Consider the following 17,925-nt stretch of genomic DNA (forward strand, 5'->3'; position numbering starts at 1 on the left):
AGTACCGGAGCCGATCTTCAGTCTGCCCAAGTGAAGCACAGTGCCCGGTTCACGCCACGTACTCATCAGCCTCACGGAAGAGAGGGTACGCTGCCACGTCAAGGTGCATTATTCACGGCTGCAGCAGTTGGGCAGCCGAGGGAAAAACGTAGAGCTCCGGATGACCTCGCCACCGCCGCGAAGAAGAGGAAGGCTTGCAGGATCATCCCACCACTGCAATCTAAAGATTGGGGTTGACTGACTCTGAGTGGCGAATTCAGAACAACACGACTCAGTCGGAGATTACGGGAATTTCACTGAAAGGGAGGCATTGCCGTCGTCCTCGCTGCCCGAGAACGTTGGCACGATAGAAGTGATTGACCTTCCTGAAAACCCAACGCGAGGCGAAGTTTCCTCCCTGAGCAGCGTCAGACGACAACCGTGAATCCAGCTCCCCCCAGAATTGAGGCACTTCTCCAAGCAGTCGGATTGTCTTCGAACTCTTCCAATGAGCGGGGTCAGCAGTGAGGAAGATCCCAGCGCATAGCCAACCTCAATGCCACGACGACACGCGCAGAAATGGAACCCAGGATTCTCACAATCCCAGACAGATGTGTTGAGTCAATTGCAGGATACAGGAAGCGTGGATACCATCGCCACACACCCTGCAGAAACACGTTCCCATGTCAGAGCTGAAGTCATCAAAGACGAAGGCGGTTCCGTCAGTCCTGAGGTTAAGATGGAAGGCTGATGCAAGAATCAACGTCTTTCAGCTAGTTCAGATGCTGACCTATAATTGGGCCTTTCTACTGAGATGTCTGACTTCTTTGCTACTTCACCGAATCATCGGCATTACTGACATCCCTCACATGAAGCTCGCATCCGCCGTAGCACGCATTTGCCCTTCAATTCATAAGCACCGTCTAGCAGGCCTTGCACCAATTCCATGTGAACAGTTTTCGGTGCTCGCCAATACTTTCCCTCATGTTTCGGAATCACGGAAATGCTCCGCTGGGGCGGAGAATCCTACAGTAGAACTTTCTAGCATAGATTCAGCCAAGTACAGCTGCACAGACGGTAGCTAGCACACAGAATGCATTGATCCAAGCGTACCTAATAACGCCAATGGCATCTCGCCCTTCAAAACGTGCAATTTCCGGAATCCTGCAACGGCGTTCCCGTCACTAACGAGCCGCCTGCATGTCTGTCAGAAAATAATTCGCTCACTCAGGTTGCGCAGTTTTTGTATCTCGCTCGCTCCGCTCCGTCTCGCTTAACCCATCTCCGGGCGGAAGACGTGCTCTCTAGTTTTTCTTTTTTTCTTTTTTTTGGGCCTACGTGGCCGGTTCCTTAGTATTGCAACGAGCTGAAGCGGGTAGCTGAACGCCTCTATCTCCGGACCTATTTTTTTTTTGCCGCCACACTCCCCGTTCAGACCACAGCAGTGGGTATGGCTAGAAACATTGGTCCAAAGTGTCTGGACGGCAGAAGTGAGTATCCAGAATACAATACCTTACATTCAATGCGATAGGTCTACCGGCGTAGAAGCAGACGTATGCGAAGGTAGATCTACAAGTTTCGAACACTATACACATGCATCCTGATCAAAGACCCCCCCCTCTCCACCAACTATCCGCGTAGGTAGAGTAGGAAGTCGATCAACCCCCACCTCACTATTTTGCAACACCATGCGAACCGCCCTTGGTATCACGTATTTTCCCTTTTTCCTCTTCTTCTTCATCTTCGTCCTTGTTTATGCCGTCTTTATCTCCTCTTCCATTGTTTCAATACATCGCAATAGAGCTACAAGCACATTTGTACATACATACATGCATACAATTCTCTTCTCTATGATTCGTCTAATAGATTTTGATATACCCGTGTGTCCTTTTTCCCGCCTTCTTCTTCTCTATCCATCCTCACACTCGCCTATTCATCCATCCATCCATCCATCCATTCATGCATCCATTTCACCCGTCCACATTCACCAATCCGTAACCAATTAAAAACGCAGGGGAGAAACACTAATCAAGTTGTTTTCCACGCGAGAGGGGAGAGAGAGAGAGAGAGAGAGAAACGAGAAGAACAGCGAGGAGGCGGGAACCAAAAAAAATCAGAAGAATGCTGGTATCGATAAATGCTGCTTCTTTTTTCACGAATCAAAAAACGCTCTCCTTCAGGCTCACAAGATCGTGATGATGCATGTCTGTTGCCCCCACGTATGTATATACACCCGAAAAAAAGAGTAGAGTAAGGGAACAAGAAATGTGAAGGTGAGAGATATGGTGAAGAAGCCGAAGACGAAATGTTTAGGTGGAAGAAGGGTGCGTGGTGTTTGCCCTGTTCGTCATGACATGCTTTCTCAGCATGCATGTCTTGGTGGGTGGTGTGGCTAGTGATGGCTGCCGCCGCTGGCCTGTGCCTGTGCCTGGTGCTGCTGGTGCTGTTGGTTCCGCTTGCCCGGGCCAACGCCACTGCCGCCACCGGCACCACCGGCGCCACGAGGACGGTGATGGTGATGCTGTTGTTTGCGAGGGCCGGTCGGTGGGGTTTTCTCGGCGTTGACAGCGGTAGTAGCCGGGACGACGGGGGAGGAGGAAGGCGTAGCAGCGGTGGCTGTATTGGCGACGGAAGAACGAGAAGGATGGGGAGGCTGCTGCTGCTGCTGTTTACCGGGTTTACCGCTGCTCTTCTGCTTCTTGTTCGACTTGGCCGGAGGCGGTTTTGCGGCCGTGGCGGCCGAGGCGTCGGCAAGGGAGGTGGCAGGGATGGCAGCAGTCTCGGTGGTAGAAGCAGGAGCGATAACGGCGGGCTCTGGAGCAGGACCTGCACCTGGGCCAGACCCGGCGTTGCCCTTCTTGCCCCGCCCACCACTACCACCGCTGCCACCCTTCTTAGCGCCAGCCCCACCGCCCTTCGCAGGCGCAGTCGTGTCGTCTCCACCAGCAGTAGCCACCTTCTGCTCACCCTTCGCCTTCTTCCCCGTCTTCTTCGAAGAAGAGGAGCCACCAGCCCTTGCGGCGTCCCTCTTATCCCGCCTAGCCCTGTCTCTCTCTTCTTCCATGACTCGCTTGCTCTCTTTGTCCCACCACTCCTGGAATTCTTGCTCCTGCTGGATTTCCTGCAAGCTGCGCTTCGCCGCGGCGGCGGCGATCGACTCCTTCTCCGCCTGCTGCATTGACAGGATGTCGGCCAGGCCCATGGACAGGCTCGCCTCCGCGTGCGATGGCGCCGCGATGTGCCGGATGCTCTGTGGCAATGCCGGGGTCGAAGACGATGGAGCATCCGGTCGGGGGATGGCGAAGCCTCTGCCGGAGACGGGCGTGGCGTTTTTGTTGCTGTCAGACGGATGAAATTGAGAGATGGATGGCGCAGAGGTGGCAGTGGTGGGCACAACATTTGCCGACTTGGGCTTTGAAGCTGGACCGTTGTTTGCAATGGTCTGGCGCATTGTCAAGTTCGGGCGAATCTTGGTGGGCGGCTGCTGCTGCTGCTGCTCTTGTTGTGGCGACCTTGGTGATGTAGAGCTCATGACATCTTTCAGGGCAACCTTGGCTGCTGGGGGTCTCATCTGCCATGGTGACGCTGCAGGTCTAGGCTCATTATCCGCAGGACTGCTTCGAATTTCCTCACCTTTGGCTGCCTGCTGTTGCTGCAGCTTCTTGCGCTCCTTCTGGGAGAGCTTTGTCGCGGCGAAGGATCCAGTAGAACGGTCATCTTTGGCTTGTGCGGATAGTGCTAGAGAGATGTTCGATGGCTGAGTTGAAGAAGTTTCAGCCATGATATTCTTCATATCCAGCTTGCTCGTCTGCAGAGGTGCAGTTCCCCAAGGTTTGTCGGCGGGACGAGTAATTGACGTGGTTATCGAATCCATAGGGGTCCCCAAGCTTCTCGGGGTATGAGATGATGGGCTTGCGATTGCAGAATCAGAAGCATCTCTTTTAGAAGTAGCCTTGGGGATTTGCCATGGACTTGAGGTTGGGAGTCCGAGAGAAACGTCTTGAACTGGGCCACCAATGGCAGAGGTAGGAGACTTAACTGAGCGAGGCGCGTCGAGGTCAAGCTCATTACTTTCTGGGTCGACATCGTCGTCCATGTCGAACATCAAGTCCGCAATGGAACCCTTGCCCTTCAGAGCCGGCGCGAGTGTTGGGCTCTCCTGCGCTGCTTTTATATCCTTGCCGGAGCGTCTTCGTGCCTTCTGCTGCATGGGCGAAGACTGGTCATCATAACTACTCGCCTTGAGCGATGTGGATATACGGGCTGGGCTATCAGCGTATTTGCTCTGCAGCATAATAGCATCAACCTTCGCCCGTCTCCTGCGATCGATTTGCTCTGCGAGTTCAGGGTACTTCTCGAACAATAGCGCTTCGGCACGTCCACTCTTCGCGATTGGAAGGCATGCGACCTGATTCTCGCGGACGATCTGATCTAACTCGAGGATAAGATCCTCATCCAGCTCGTCGAGTACTCTACAATATACTGTTAGACTACTGTCGACTGAAATTGAGTGTCACACATACCCGTTCTGCAACACCGCCTCGAGGCTGAGGCAGATGTACTCGAGCCCAGCATCCTTGAACTCCGTCACCGAACACGGCGAAAGCGCATTGAGCAGCTGGCAAATGTTGCGCACATTGACTATAGCGTCGATCAGCACCATACACGTGTTGGTCAAGGTTGGTTGCGCTCACCATATCGTCCAATGACTTGCTGGCAGACTTGCGACAGCCTATCCAGCATCAACTCGTTGGCCACAGACAAAACATCCATGACATGATCCAGGAATTCGTTGAGGGCTAGAAATTCTCCAAAATTGTCTGACACGAAGTCGTCGAAGAGCTCGTCGCCCGAATCAGCGTATAGATGTCGCAGCACCAGCTCGAAAATATGCAGCTCGATATGCTTCAAGTCGATCCTGATGGCCTCGGAAGGGTCCGTGGAGGCTTCACGCCTCCCAGCGAGCCAAAGGCCCGCTGCTCTACCCTTGAACATGCCCTCGAAGAAAGGACAGCGCTGCACCATCAATGCGCTGTGGACTCTGAGCTCGCTATCTGCGAGTTCAAGTATGACATCCCCGTTTTCGAAGAACATAGGGTCCTTAACGGCGAGCTCCATGTCCACGGTGAGAGATCGTCTCGGTCTCACCATCTGGCGAACGGCGGGTTCAAGCTGCTTGAGTTCAAGTTTCGAAGATAACTTCATGAGCTCCGTCCGGACCTGACGGTACCTGAATGCCAACTTTGGGTACTGACGCGCGTAGTGCCAGAAGTCCACCACGTTGTCGGTATAAAAGTATAGGACCAAGTTGAACATGGTGAGTACGTCCATGCCCTGAAGAACGAGTAGGATTCGACCACGATCATCTTCTTCCAGAGACAGTGCTTCAGGAAGAGAGAAAGTGCCAGTGTGCTGGAATTCAGCGAGGCCTTGCCGAAGGACCTTGCTGCGACCGGCAAAGATCCACTGGTGTACAGGTATGCGAACTTCAGAGACAGTAGATCCGATGACCATGTCGAAAGTCTTGTCATCTTCGTCAATGCCAAACAATACATCCTTCAAATCTTGTTCGAAATCTTTCGACCCGATTGCACGTCTCGTCAGGAGCTGCATCTCGGACGCTTGCACACCATCGTCCAGCTCATCGTCCTGCGTAGCCCAGTCGCCAAAAGGCAACAGCGGGAACACATCATCCCAAAGTGTAGGCGAATCCACCTGTACCTGGGTCTTGGTGACATCGCAGTCTTTCCGCACTGCCGCATAAGCGCCAAACGCGGAAGCTCTGACGGCCGTGACACGTGTGAGACCCGGAACGCGAAGGAACTTGTAGTCCTTTGGCCTGTACTCTCCCGTGCCAGAAGCAGTCGCATCCTTGATCTTTGCTCTTTTTACTCGCCTCCATACAGTGCCAGCTTGCGTGGTCAGAATGACGGAGCCATCTTGATCCACGTCGACGTCGCGAGCAGCCATGTAGCCCTTTTTCAGCGACCATATCCTGTAGGGCTGGGATAATGCTCCACGGATTTTGCTTGGATTTGTCGTAGACGCGGTACTGTCTTGCCCTGACTCTGAACGCTTACTCACCGCAACAGTGTAGATTTCACCATTGGTTGAAAGAGCGCAAATGTTGTCGCCACCGGCAGTTATCTTGCAGATTCTGTTTGGCGTGGTGTCGTACTTGGTTGTCAAGAAACTTTGCTTGAGGAAGTAATTGGAAAATCCATCCAGGGGGAACGAAACCTTTGCATAGCCATAGTTTGCAAAGACCCAGACCTCATGATTCTCAAGTAGACAGACAGTGGCCCTTTCAATAGCACTAACGGACTTGATAGGCGAAGAGAACAGTGAGGCGGCGACCTTGCGAGGGGTGACTTGAGACTCCAAGGATCGCGCATCAGAGTCAACAATACCAAGTTGACCCTCGTTCTTGCCGAAGGTGTAGAGTGAAGAGGATGTGTGAACAACGGAATGAATCCTAGATGCGGCAATGCCGATGACAATCTCTTTCTTGAGAGGCCCAAAAATCTGTCGTGGCAGAAGCTGAACAGGGTCCTCGTCCTTGAGCGTCTTCGGCAGACCGTAGCCCAACTGACCATAGCCATTGTTTCCCCAAGAGAAGATTTCCCCTTCATCAGAAAGAGCTAGGGAGTGATTTTGACCAAGTGCTACAGCAATGACTTTCTTCTTCGCTAACGCGCCTCCCTCAATGCACGTAAATTGAAACCGGGTAGTCTCATCTCCTGTACCGACTCGGCCACCCGGTCCATGGCCACACATGTAGAGGTTCGACTCGGGGTCTGTGGTCAAGACAGCGGTGGAAAGCTTCGACATTTTCACGTCCTGAATCAGAAGAGGCGTGCTCCTGATGATAGTGGGAAGGTCAGAGACGGGCATGCTGTGGATCGACGCTAGTTGCGACCAGTCATTCACGGAAGCGTCCATGTTCGGCCAGTCCTGTTGTTTGTGCTCCAGATGCTCGCGGTAAAACCTCCTCAACAAATGGTCCGGCCTGCGAAGAATGATGCGCTCGGGGAACTGCCGATCGTCCTCGTCGCCGAAACCCAGAGTGACATTCCTGTTGCTGCCGAACGTGAAAAGCTCATCGCCATGAATATCCATCGCCGGCGCAAGCTTCCGGCGCGCAGGCCTGTCCTCTCCGTCGCCGCTATCGTCATATCCAAAATCATCGTCATCCTCTCCGAACGCGTCAACTCTCGTGTCCTCCTCAGGTCTCAGCGTACGGTCTGCAATGGTGGCCGCAAACAGATCCAGCGGACCATTTCCTTCTTTATCCTTGATTTTGACCAAACCCCCCGCATGTTGCACCACTCCGCTGCTTCCGTGGCCGAGCGCATCGAGGACATCGCGATCCATAATCGAGCGTGCGATGGCGACATTGCCAAAGTAGAAAGCGCGATGCAGCGCCGTCCAACCGTTCTCAAAGTCTTGCGCGTATAGGTCCGTCAAGGGGTGCTCGAGGAGAGCCGCGGCGAAGCTCAATGCGTTCTCGGAGGTCGAGGAGGCGGCATGGTGTAGGATGGTCAAGCCGTTCGCATCCTTGGAGTTGACGTCGGCGCGGGTCAGCCCCGCCGCAAACCTCGGGGTTCCACCGAGGTCGCGACGCGCCCGTGTGGTCAGAGTCGGCGAAGTGCCGAGACTCCCGGGGCTCCCTATGAAGGCGGCTGGACTGGGCTGGCCGAGCGATGCGCCGTAGCTAGCCCTCGGCGCGGACGGGCGCGCAGAAAATGCGGTGCCTTCCAGCAAGTGTCGAAAAGCCCCGACATCATCTTCGAGGTAGTATTTCCAGAGATATCCGCTCATGTGCTGGATGGTGGCGGCGGAGACGTTCTCTTTGGCTCCGGCAGGTGCACCTCGCTATTGACCACGACGAGTCAAAGCGTGTTTAAAGGTGCGTGTGCGAAGCGTAGAGGACGACTCCGGACGAAGGGGTCGAATTGTCGCGGGGCGCGGAATATGGCCCAGCGATGACAGGTGGCGGATGCGGTTGATAAAGCGCGGGGTGGCGATGCGATGGGGCGCGTTGAGACGAAGGTGCTTGCGGTCGAGGAGTCGGTACGTTCGGTCGAGCGTATGGCGGCGGAGATTTTGGGAGAAGGCTGAGGCGGAGGTGTGAGACGCGGTTGCGGTGGCGGGCGGGAGCTCAACGGGCGTGCGGGCTAGAGCAGCGTGTACTGTGGACGAGGGGAGGTCGATGACGATGAGCATCCGCGGGGCCGGCGATTACGCGAAGTGTGCGCCGATAAGGCAACAACTCATCAGAATGAATCACGATGATTGATAGCCAGCAGCGCGATGGGCTTGAGAGCAGAAGGCCGCATTCCGGTCAGTTCCACATGGTAAATAAATACTTCGAGGTGCACAAGAATGCCAACCATGCGCCCGAGTTGCCCGCGTCATTTCCGCGCTACCAATGGCCGATGGGCTTTGAGCTCTGGCACACGTGGGAAGGCATGTGCCTGATTTGAGCCCTGGCATTTGGCACCGTTCTTTTTGCCTCGGGTAGTCTCCGCTCTCTACCACCCTTCACCTCAACACGATCAGCACCAAGTCACTGCCAAAGGGGGAAAAAGGGAATACAACACTTCATACAAAGTCAAACGCACGAGTCACCACCGCAGAGGAGAGGTCAAATTAAAGTTGATTGTGCCGGACCAGACTTATGCTAAGTACAGCCGAACATGTGATAAAAGAGAGTCGTCAATCGGTTCGAATCGCAAATTCCCAATGCTAAACCTTCAGCGACCGGGATATAAGGCTTGCCATGGTCATTTTTCCCACGAGGAGGACTGAGAAGGGCAACAAAGAAGACAAGAACAGCCAATCTGCATGCATCCAAAACACCAGTTCCTGGAGGATATCAAATGCTTCGTGCGTTGTGTCGTACGTGCTCGAAAGGAGAGCGCGCCGGGAAGAGAAGAGGCTCAACGGGGCGCCGGTGCGTCTTTCCTTACAGCATCAACATGGCGACGAACGCGGTTCCCGCCATCGTGCCGATGAACGCAACCGTCACAGTCGAACCGGCGCTGCTCGAGCCAGAGCTGCTGCTGGCGCTGCCGGCGCTGGCGCTGCCCGTCGAGGCCGCCGAGCCCGAGGAGCCGCTGGATTGCCCTGCAGTGGCCTCGGCGACCTTGATGCCGTACGAGGTGGCCACCGAGGGCGTGCCGGTCGCGGGAGTCGTCGTGTAGGTCGAGCTTGCGGTAGTCGAGACGGTGCAGCCGGACCAGGTCGTCCAGGGAGCGCTGGTGCCCCAGGGGCCGTTGGTCCATCCGGACCAGGTGCTGGCCGGGCAGGCAGAGCCTCCCCACCACTTGGTCCACGCGCCCGTCGTCCAGTTGCCGCTCGACTGCCACGGGCCCCACGGGTGGTCGCCGCCGAAGGGGCCGCCGCTGTGGCTGCTGCCTCCTCCCCAGCCTCCCGCGCCGCTACCGGGACCCCAGCCGCCAAAGCCTCCGGGCCCGCCGGTGGTCAAGGGACCGCCCGACGTCCATGACGTCCATGGCTTGGTCTTGGTGCTCCAGCCGGAAGGATTGTAGTCGCCGTTGGAGTCGGTTGCCCAGCCGCTAGCCCACGACGACCAGTCTGACTTCCAACCCGAGTTTGCGCTGGTCCAGGACGACCAGTCCGATCTTGTGGTCCAGTCAGACGGAGCGCCCGACCATGTGGTGGTGCCGGTGCCCCAAGGTCCGCCTCCGCCGGGCTGGGCAGTGGCAGGAGTGGTGAGCGCGGCAACAAAGGCCACCGCGGTGAATAGTTGGCTCATCATCTTGAAGATGTTGGCGGAAGGTTCAGCAAGAGGTTTGCGGTCAGAGGAAGACAGAGAATGAAGCTTTGCGAAGTGAGTGAACAAGAATGGCTCGGCACCTGCACAAGACCTGCATATATAGGTAACCCCAAGACCGCATACGCGTCCTTATGCCAACGTCATGCCTGACATAAGTATGCCGAGGCGAGAGGGCGAGGAAGCCGGAGTCCGGTAGAGACTGGGGGCTGACGCGTTCCGGAGGTAAGCATCAGCCTCATTGTGAGGATGGGCTTGGGTAGAAAGTTTAAGGATCTTCAGCCTTATGATCTCACTGGATTGGATCAAGCTTGAGATTTACGCGGTGAGATTTGCGTCGGGATTGATGAGGGGAGCCGCGCCAACACGAGAGAGGCAAAGCAGGCATCGCAACCCAGTTGCGGGGAACCAATTTGACTAACCTTGATCAGGAAATGACCTGGTAGCAAAAAAAAACCATTTCAGGATGCATCGCTGCTGTCGTGGCCTGCCCAGGCGACGCGTAGACGAGGCGACGCATGCTGACGGGCTGCAGCCGTCGAAGGAACCGACACACTCCGATTGATCACCTGTCACTTCGGCCGAGCTCGATTGTTTCAGTGCTTTAAGATCTCACTGCTCGGTAAGCATAGCTTGCTGAGTTCTTCAAATCCCAACATGAGTTGAATGAGTATGCTCGTACTGTACAAAGTCCTGCGCTAGACATCATACATTCGCAACACCCTGTTTCCATTGTTTCTCTTTATCTTTAGTGGTCGTTGCCACCGGGTTGCATATGGCGTCAACTATCTGAATTCGTCCATGAACTTACGGTGGAACTCCACAATGCGACCAACCCAGTCCGTGCCCGGTGCGAGGAAAGTGGTACGGAAGTGGTACGTTCCCTCCTTCTGACCGAAACCGGAGCCAGGCACGGTGCAGACACCGGTTGCATCGAGCATGCGTAGAGCATAGAACTCGTCTGCCTGGCGGCCTTCCTTCTCGGCCTGCTCGATCGCCTTCTTCGGGAGCTTAATGGTGGGGAACAGGTACATCGAGCCCTGGGAGACAGTCAGCTTATGCGGTTCCGGAGATCAAAGAGGAGAAGCTTACGGCAGGAGAAGCGCACTCGACGCCCTCCATTTTCTTGAAGGCCTCAAAGAGCGCCAACGCGCGTTCATGGTAATTCTTGTAGATTCCGTCGTGCTCTTCCTTGTACAGGGGATAGCTCGGCTCGCCCTCCTTGGGCGGGTTGACCATCATCTCGACGAAGCACTGACCAACGACAGGCGCGCATAGTTGGATGGAGACAAACTTGTAAACCTCGGCCTTGACCTCGGGATCGAATCCGACCATCTCGTAGTAACCGCCACGGTGGCCGCATTCGCCTACCATACCCTTGGAGATGGAGTGCAGGGATGCAAGCTCCAGCTCGTCGTACTTGCCAGGCTCCGCCTTCTGCAATTCGCGCAGCGCTTTCTTGAACGAGATGAACTTGCCGCTGAACACGTTTGTCTGGTAGACCTCGTCGGCCATCACGACCAACTTCTTCTCCGCCGCGAACTTCAGAACACTGCGAATGTCTTCCGCGCTCAAACTGGCACCCGTCGGGTTTCCGGGGTTGATGACAACGATCGCGCGCACATCAATGCCCTCCGCGACAGCCTTCTCATAGCCCGTCTTGATGTCTTCCAGGCTGGTTCCCCAGTGCGTCGACTCGTCAAGATAGTATGGAACAGCCTGGGCGTTGAGGACGGAAAGTGTGGCGGTGTAGAGCGGGTATTGGGGAATCGGAACGAGGACACCGCTCTTTTCGTCCGCGCAAATGATGTGGAGGAGCGCGTTCACCCCAGAGGAGGCGCCGCCGCTGAGGAAGATGTTCGTTGGGTCAGCCGGGAAGCCGTCGCGTCCTACTGCAGTCAGAACCACGCTTTCCATCACGCAATGCAGCAGAACATACTCTCGATGTATTTGGCAACCTCCTCCCTGACAGCCGGTGCTCCCTGGCTCTGGCTGTATGCGCCAACACTTCCGACATCTTTGAGCAGCTTCCTCGCCCTGTCGATGACATCCTGCTTGTAGCCCAGCCCGTTCTTCAGCACGTCCTCATGCTCCAGCAGCAGAGGGTTCTCTAGCAAACTGGCCACCTGGCGGAAGAAGGTAAGAGGCTTCTGGTCAAGTTGTTGTGGGTTGCCGATATTAGCCGAGATGACGGTGTCGAACGGAAGGTCGCCCTTGTCTCCCTTGGCCAGACGAGCGCGGTACTCCTCACTCTTGACAGCGAGCTCGCCGCGCACTGCGTACTTGGCAGCCTTGACGTGGGGGTTGATGTTGTTGATTGTGAGAGCTTTCATCTTGGCGGTTGTGGAGAAATAAGTGTGGGCGGTGGCGGTGAGGGGGAAATGCGGAGGTAAATGGGCTTGAGCACCAGCGAAGGCGGCGGCGGATGCTATAAATGCGACTTAGCACCTGTGCTGGCTGCGGTACTTTTACCAGCTCTGGCAGAACGGAAGGATGCGGCCTGGCCCGAGAGGGAGCAGATGCGGCCGTCATCGGCGCAAGAGCACGAGGGGTGCGCAGTGGGGTAAGCGTGGAGAAGGCTTCGTACCGCAAATCGGCGAGCGCAGGGCCGCGGGGGTGACTCGTTTGCATGACTGGAACGGCCTCGTGCCGCGCCCGAGTGTCAGCCGGCGCACAGTCATGACGATGCCGCGCTCCTGAGGCGTGGGGGGTGTGAAATTTCTGGGCGGCCTGGTTCCACTGTGCTACTTGCGACGCGCTGAGTGCTGCAATGCGATCCTGATGTAATTGACTTTGCAGCGGTTGGTCAACGCATGGATGTCGCCAATCTCGACCGTGTTGCTGGTTCAAGGGTCCAAGATCGCCGGTCGCTTACCAGGGCGCGAAAGGAACCGTCGGCAGGACGGCAAGGCGGCAAGGCGGCAGGGTCGGGTGGGCAGCGCGAGGAAGAAGCGGAGCTTGGAACTCGGCGACGACGCGGGTGGTTTAAAAGTACGTCCGCGGAACGGCTCCTCCCATCCCGTCATGGCCGATGCCGCAGCTAAAGAATGGTTGGTGCAACATTCGTGCGACCTGTGCGTCGTATCAAGGCGGAAATTCACGATAAGCATTACTCTATTGTTGAGGGCTTCACGCTTCATGCACCCGCGAATATGAGTCTTAAGCCATTACAAATTTTCCGCTAGCTCCCCCGTAGCCTGCGTCCCTAGAGCTCAACCCCGTTCGCTGCCCCGGAGCCTGACCGTCTGCCCGTACTTCTGGAGCTTGGTGATCAGCTGGTCGCCCTGCTTGACCACGTCGTTGTATTGCTTGTTCTTGTCGTCGGGTCGGTTCGTCTCGATGATGCCGCGAACACGGTCTACGGTGCAGGGCACGCGGTCTGCCGCAATGAACTTCGAGAGATCCCTGTTGAGACGTGTCAGTAATTTGCCCTTTGCAGAAGGCTCGGGCCGGGTTGACTCACTTGTCGAGGAAATCCACCGAAACTCCGAAGTCGTTGGCCATGCTCTGGAGACCGACAACCCTGTAGCTCTGGAGGAGCTGCTGATAGCCGCGCAGGCGCATCTCGCGGACAAACCAGCCGCGGTGCTCGTACAGGTAGCGATCCTTGCTGAGGAAGTTCTCCTCAACTGCAGCTAGAGCGAGGAAGAAATTACGGTAGTTGCCCTGGTACAAGCTGTTGACGAGATTTGCGAGCGGGCTGAAGTCAATCTGCGCCTCTGTATCCGCGCTCGTCTGACCCAATGTCGTAAGGTTGACCGCAGCTGCTGAGGGAGTGGCGGCGGTTGCCTTGCCCTCGGGCTTCTCCTCGTCCCCAGCTGCAGGGCCTGACGAGACAGCACCTGTCAGCGCGGAAAGCTTCTCCTCACCATCCCCGAGAATTGCCTTGATTTCCGGTGCATCAACAACCTTGGACTTGAAATCCACACGCTTTAGGGAGACGGAACCAGCGAGCACGGCGTATATGACGAGGTTGGAGTAGCTGCAAAGCTCGTAGCTCGTGAATGTGGACAGACTGTCGAGCAGCAGCGGCGCGGCCTGGTTGTAGCTGCGGACGGTGAGGTAGTGCAGACCAGAGTAGGCCTTGAGGCGGTTGCGGCGATCCCAGTCACCACCGCTCTCAACCAGCGCGGTCGCGCGCTCCACTGATTTCTTGACGAGGATCTTGTCGCCGAAGAAGAGGCCAACGCGGACAATGGCAAGAACGATATCAATCTTGCTGCCGAGGATTCCCGTGTTTTCGAAGACAGCTTCGTATGCTGCGATCGCTTTGTCCTGATTGCAAAACGCTGTTAGAGAGCTTACTTGCACGTACGGAGCCATGAACAAACCTTGTCTCCAACACGCGTCCAGAACTCTGCCCTCTTGCCTCGTGCCGTCTGAATCTCGGTCTCACCAGCCTTCTCGACCGCCTCGTCCTCCTCCTTCTGTATAGCTTCCAGTTCCTTCTCATTGTCTGCCTTCAGCTCCTCGAAGAGCTTCTCATCCCATGGTAGAGTGACGTTCAAGGCCGGCTGCTTGGTGGGGGCGAGCAAGCTTCCCATGCTGGAAGACGCTCTCCTCGGGCGGACCGGCTGCTGGGTGGAGCCTTCGCCAGGAGCGTTCAAAATGCCCTCCGAGGGGTGCGCCAGGTGGCGGTACAGGGGCGCCATTTTGTGTTCCTTGATGGCATCTTGGAGAATCTTCAGCGACGATTCCTGGGTGGCTTTGGACGAGTACGGGTTCGTGATGTGGAAGATGTGTTGCGACAGCTGAAGGTCGGGGTTCGTGGCGTACTGTGGCTCCCCCATGGTGAACGATGACCGGAAACTGGAGACGGAGCGAAGGAGATAACGACGGGGCGACTGGAGGGTAGATGGCAAGGGAGGTTGGTGGTGACGGAGCTATGGGTGGTGGCGGCGTGTTGATGGAAGCTCGTTGTCGCAGCTCGGCGGCGCCTCTTCGGCGTTTGGCGTCACAGTTCCAGGTGCGGAAGGAACAGCTCAAGAGCCGCACGCAGCTTCCTTGAACCGCCAACATTGTCAGTCAACTCCATTGTTCGATCACTTTCGACTATCGGTCGCCATCTGGCCGCCAGCATTTTCGGTCTTTCGACTGCAACCCCTCGCCGCAACTTTCGCACTGCTGCAGCTCAGAATTCGATCCATCTACGCCCACCAGCCAAGCGCATAAGGAGCCCCGCCTCACTATGCCGCAAGAACGAGGCTTCCCCTCGAGCAGCCAAAAGCGCGGCCGCTCTCGTTCCAGATCTAGATCACCTCCACGCAAGCGCCCCGGCGCCTCAGCCCGTACAAATCGCGACCGAAGACCCCCTCCGGGTCCTAGCAGGTCCCGGTCAGATGCAAGAGATCCCAGCCCACCTCGCTCACCCTCGCGCTCCCCACCCCGCCAGCTAAAGCGTCCCGGCGGCGCTGCGCGTATCAGTCAAGCCGAGCGCGAAGCAGCCCGTCGTCGCCAAGAAGAACGCGAGCGGGAACTGGAAAGAGAAAGGCAAGCCGCGGCAGCGGCAAGAGGAGTGGGTGATGTTGTGAAGCAGCACTACAACGCAGTGCCTGAGCGTGGCCGCGAATGGCGGAAGACGGACAGCAAGATCAAGGGACTCCGAAGCTTCAACAACTGGGTGAAGTCATGTATAATCCAGAAGTTCTCGCCAGGCGATGAGTCCCTGGGAGAATCAAGGTACGGGGAGAACATTCTTGTGCTGGACATAGGATGTGGTAAGGGAGGAGACCTCCAGAAGTGGCAGTCCGCACCTCGCCGTGTCGATTTGTATGTCGGCATCGATCCCGCAGACGTTTCGATTGACCAGGCAAGAGGCCGGTACGAGCAGATGAAGAGGAAACCGTATCGGGGCCGGCCACAGCACGTTTTCCACGCCGAGTTCTTTGCGAAGGACGGTTATGGTGAATGGCTTGGCGATATCCCTATCATTCGCGAGGTCGGAATCGACCCAAGCGTTGGGCCAGATAGCGGCGGTGCTGGTCGGTTTGGGGGCGGCGGCTTCGATGTGGTCACAATGATGTTTTGTATGCACTACGCGTTTGAAAGCGAACAGAAGGCCCGCGGGATGCTCCGCAACGTCGCCGGCTCCCTGAAGAAGGGAGGACGATTCATCGGGGTCATCCCCAACTCAGACATTCTCTCAGCTAAGGTGGAAGAGTTCCACAAGAAGCATGGTAAAGGTAAGGCCCCTCAGGGCGGGGCTAATGGCTCGGATTCGCCTACGTACGCTAGCGACGACGACTGGGATCCTGAGAAGCCTGCGGAGGAGCCGAAGGAGGAAGCGCAACCTGCAGAGAAAGAGGAAGGCGAGGTAGCCAAGGACGAGTCTGTCGAGTGGGGCAACAGCATATACCGCGTCAAGTTTCCAGGAAAGACTCCTGCAGATGGTGTCTTCAGACCTCCTTTCGGCTGGAAATACTTCTACTTCCTTGAAGAGGCTGTGGAATCCGTACCGGAGTACGTTGTTCCATGGGAAGCTTTCCGAGCGTAAGTCTAAGAATTCTCTAATAAGAATGGCACACGCTAACGCTTTCATTCCAGTCTTGCGGAAGACTACAATCTAGAACTACAATACCGGAAACCGTTCAATGAGATCTGGGATGAAGAGAATGGCGATCCGATCCTTGGACCTTTGAGCGAGCGTATGGGTGTCAGGAGCAGGGATCGTGGACCGTTGTTGATTCGCGACGAGGAAATGGAGGCCGCAAGTAAGACTCAGCTCCCTTATTACACATATGACTATTCTTGCCGTACTAACCTCGATTTATGTAGGCTTCTACCACGCTTTTTGCTTCTATAAGGTCTAGGCGTGAACTCGTCAGCCTTTGCAATGGCATCGACCTCAACCTGCTTTTGGCTATATTCTTGCGCACTCATAATTGCTTTGCTCAGTGTGGCTAGCTGACAGCATTCAACTGGCGTCCTGCCCTATTTAAAGAAGTTCAGCCCCACCGGCTTTCGTAGTCAATGGCTGCGACTTTTAAGGGCGAGCCGTCCAAGAAAATATGATTTTCTCTGCAATCTACGAGCACACATACTTATACCGTACTGAACATAATGTTTCGCAGAATACTTACAGCAGCTATCCACATTCCTGATAAGGATCAGGCTTGTGCATCACTGGGGGTATCGAGATCTCTCAGCTGTCGCAGGATAAATCGAGGATTGAAAGTATTCAGGTCTGCAAAAGAAGCACAGGCCTCAGTGTTTGGGCTTATGTGAACAGCTCCGGATCTATCTCCGACCAGCACGCCTTAGGAGTTTCGGCGATAAGCTGATAATGCGATGGACGCCTTCATGGGCGAAGGAGGTCTTATCTTGGGTCACGGGTACACTGGAAAGAAATGAATACCCAATTGAATTTTCTTCTGGTGAGTTCCAGACGATCATGCTTGTGTTGGGTCAATCGAGTCGTTCCTTCACTTTAGCGGCATCGGGGATTCCGTCCGGGCTCTCAGACCAAGCTTCGCCCAGGCCCTTCGCGCGGCGGCAGAGGCTTGAGCCAGGCCTCCCCGCCACGACAACCCCAGTTCCTTTCTCCTTCGGCGCGAGCCGCTGACGCTGGCGTAGAGACAGCTGCGCTTTGAGCTTGAAGACAGCGATGACGAGAACGGCTGTGGGCACGGCGAAGGCAAGGTCTGGATGCTTGGAAAACGAGTCGCAGCAATTTAACGAAGCGCGGGCAAGCGAAGTAATGAAGAAATTTTTATGATGGGTTACTTATCGAGGAAACAGCAACCGGGCTGGCGGGAGCAGCGACGGTAGCCTCCGGCTGGTGTCTCACATTCCCACCCCACCACTTAGCAACAAGAAGCCTCGGTCGCCGCAAAACCTGGCAAATTGGCCTTGGTTGGCGCGGCACGCGGCGAGCCTGTGCGGCTGATGGCCGTCTCTCCTCCTTCTCCAGCCGAACATAGGCGGGACGCCTTGCCAGTTCGGGGCAGGGTGAGAAGAAGTAGCGGGGCATCAGGTAGCGGCCCCGGACCGAGCACGATGCATGCAAGCGTGTGATGCGCCTATCGCCGTTGCAACCCTGCAGCCCACCTCAAAGCCGCCGCCTAATCCTCTTCCTTCGCCTGCTGGCTTGCCTCTTCCCACCTTCTTCTCTCCTACCCGCCGCTATCACGGCTGTGCCGCAGCCTCGA

General features: G+C 56.1%; 4 protein-coding genes across 4 annotated transcripts; 1 reads left to right on the plus strand and 3 right to left on the minus strand.

Annotated features, from left to right (window-relative positions):
• Positions 1-2,371: 2,371 nt before the first annotated feature.
• On the minus strand, positions 2,372-7,800 carry BKCO1_6200019 (btb domain and ankyrin repeat protein; the record flags this gene model as incomplete). Its single annotated transcript, XM_020278054.1, has 3 exons — positions 2,372-4,451; positions 4,503-4,620; positions 4,674-7,800. 3 exons carry the CDS (start codon positions 7,798-7,800, stop codon positions 2,372-2,374), a joined length of 5,325 nt encoding a protein of 1,774 aa, XP_020126594.1.
• Positions 7,801-8,947: 1,147 nt separating this feature from the next.
• On the minus strand, positions 8,948-12,111 carry BKCO1_6200020 (alanine transaminase; the record flags this gene model as incomplete). Its single annotated transcript, XM_020278056.1, has 4 exons — positions 8,948-9,861; positions 10,590-10,818; positions 10,871-11,667; positions 11,718-12,111. 4 exons carry the CDS (start codon positions 12,109-12,111, stop codon positions 8,948-8,950), a joined length of 2,334 nt encoding a protein of 777 aa, XP_020126573.1.
• An 879-nt stretch (positions 12,112-12,990) lies between these two features.
• Positions 12,991-14,568, minus strand: BKCO1_6200021 (proteasome regulatory particle subunit; the record flags this gene model as incomplete). The annotated part of the gene is made up of 3 exons (XM_020278057.1): positions 12,991-13,183; positions 13,242-14,053; positions 14,110-14,568. 3 exons carry the CDS (start codon positions 14,566-14,568, stop codon positions 12,991-12,993), a joined length of 1,464 nt encoding a protein of 487 aa, XP_020126572.1.
• A 398-nt stretch (positions 14,569-14,966) lies between these two features.
• BKCO1_6200022 (mrna cap methyltransferase) lies at positions 14,967-16,587 on the plus strand (the record flags this gene model as incomplete). The annotated part of the gene is made up of 3 exons (XM_020278058.1): positions 14,967-16,267; positions 16,322-16,488; positions 16,553-16,587. The coding sequence occupies 3 exons, from the start codon at positions 14,967-14,969 to the stop codon at positions 16,585-16,587; spliced, it is 1,503 nt and encodes a 500-aa protein (XP_020126575.1).
• Between the last annotated feature and the right edge of the window lie 1,338 nt (positions 16,588-17,925).

Source organism: Diplodia corticola (genome assembly GCF_001883845.1).
Source record: "Diplodia corticola strain CBS 112549 chromosome Unknown scaffold62, whole genome shotgun sequence".
NCBI classification, from domain to species: domain Eukaryota; kingdom Fungi; phylum Ascomycota; class Dothideomycetes; order Botryosphaeriales; family Botryosphaeriaceae; genus Diplodia; species Diplodia corticola.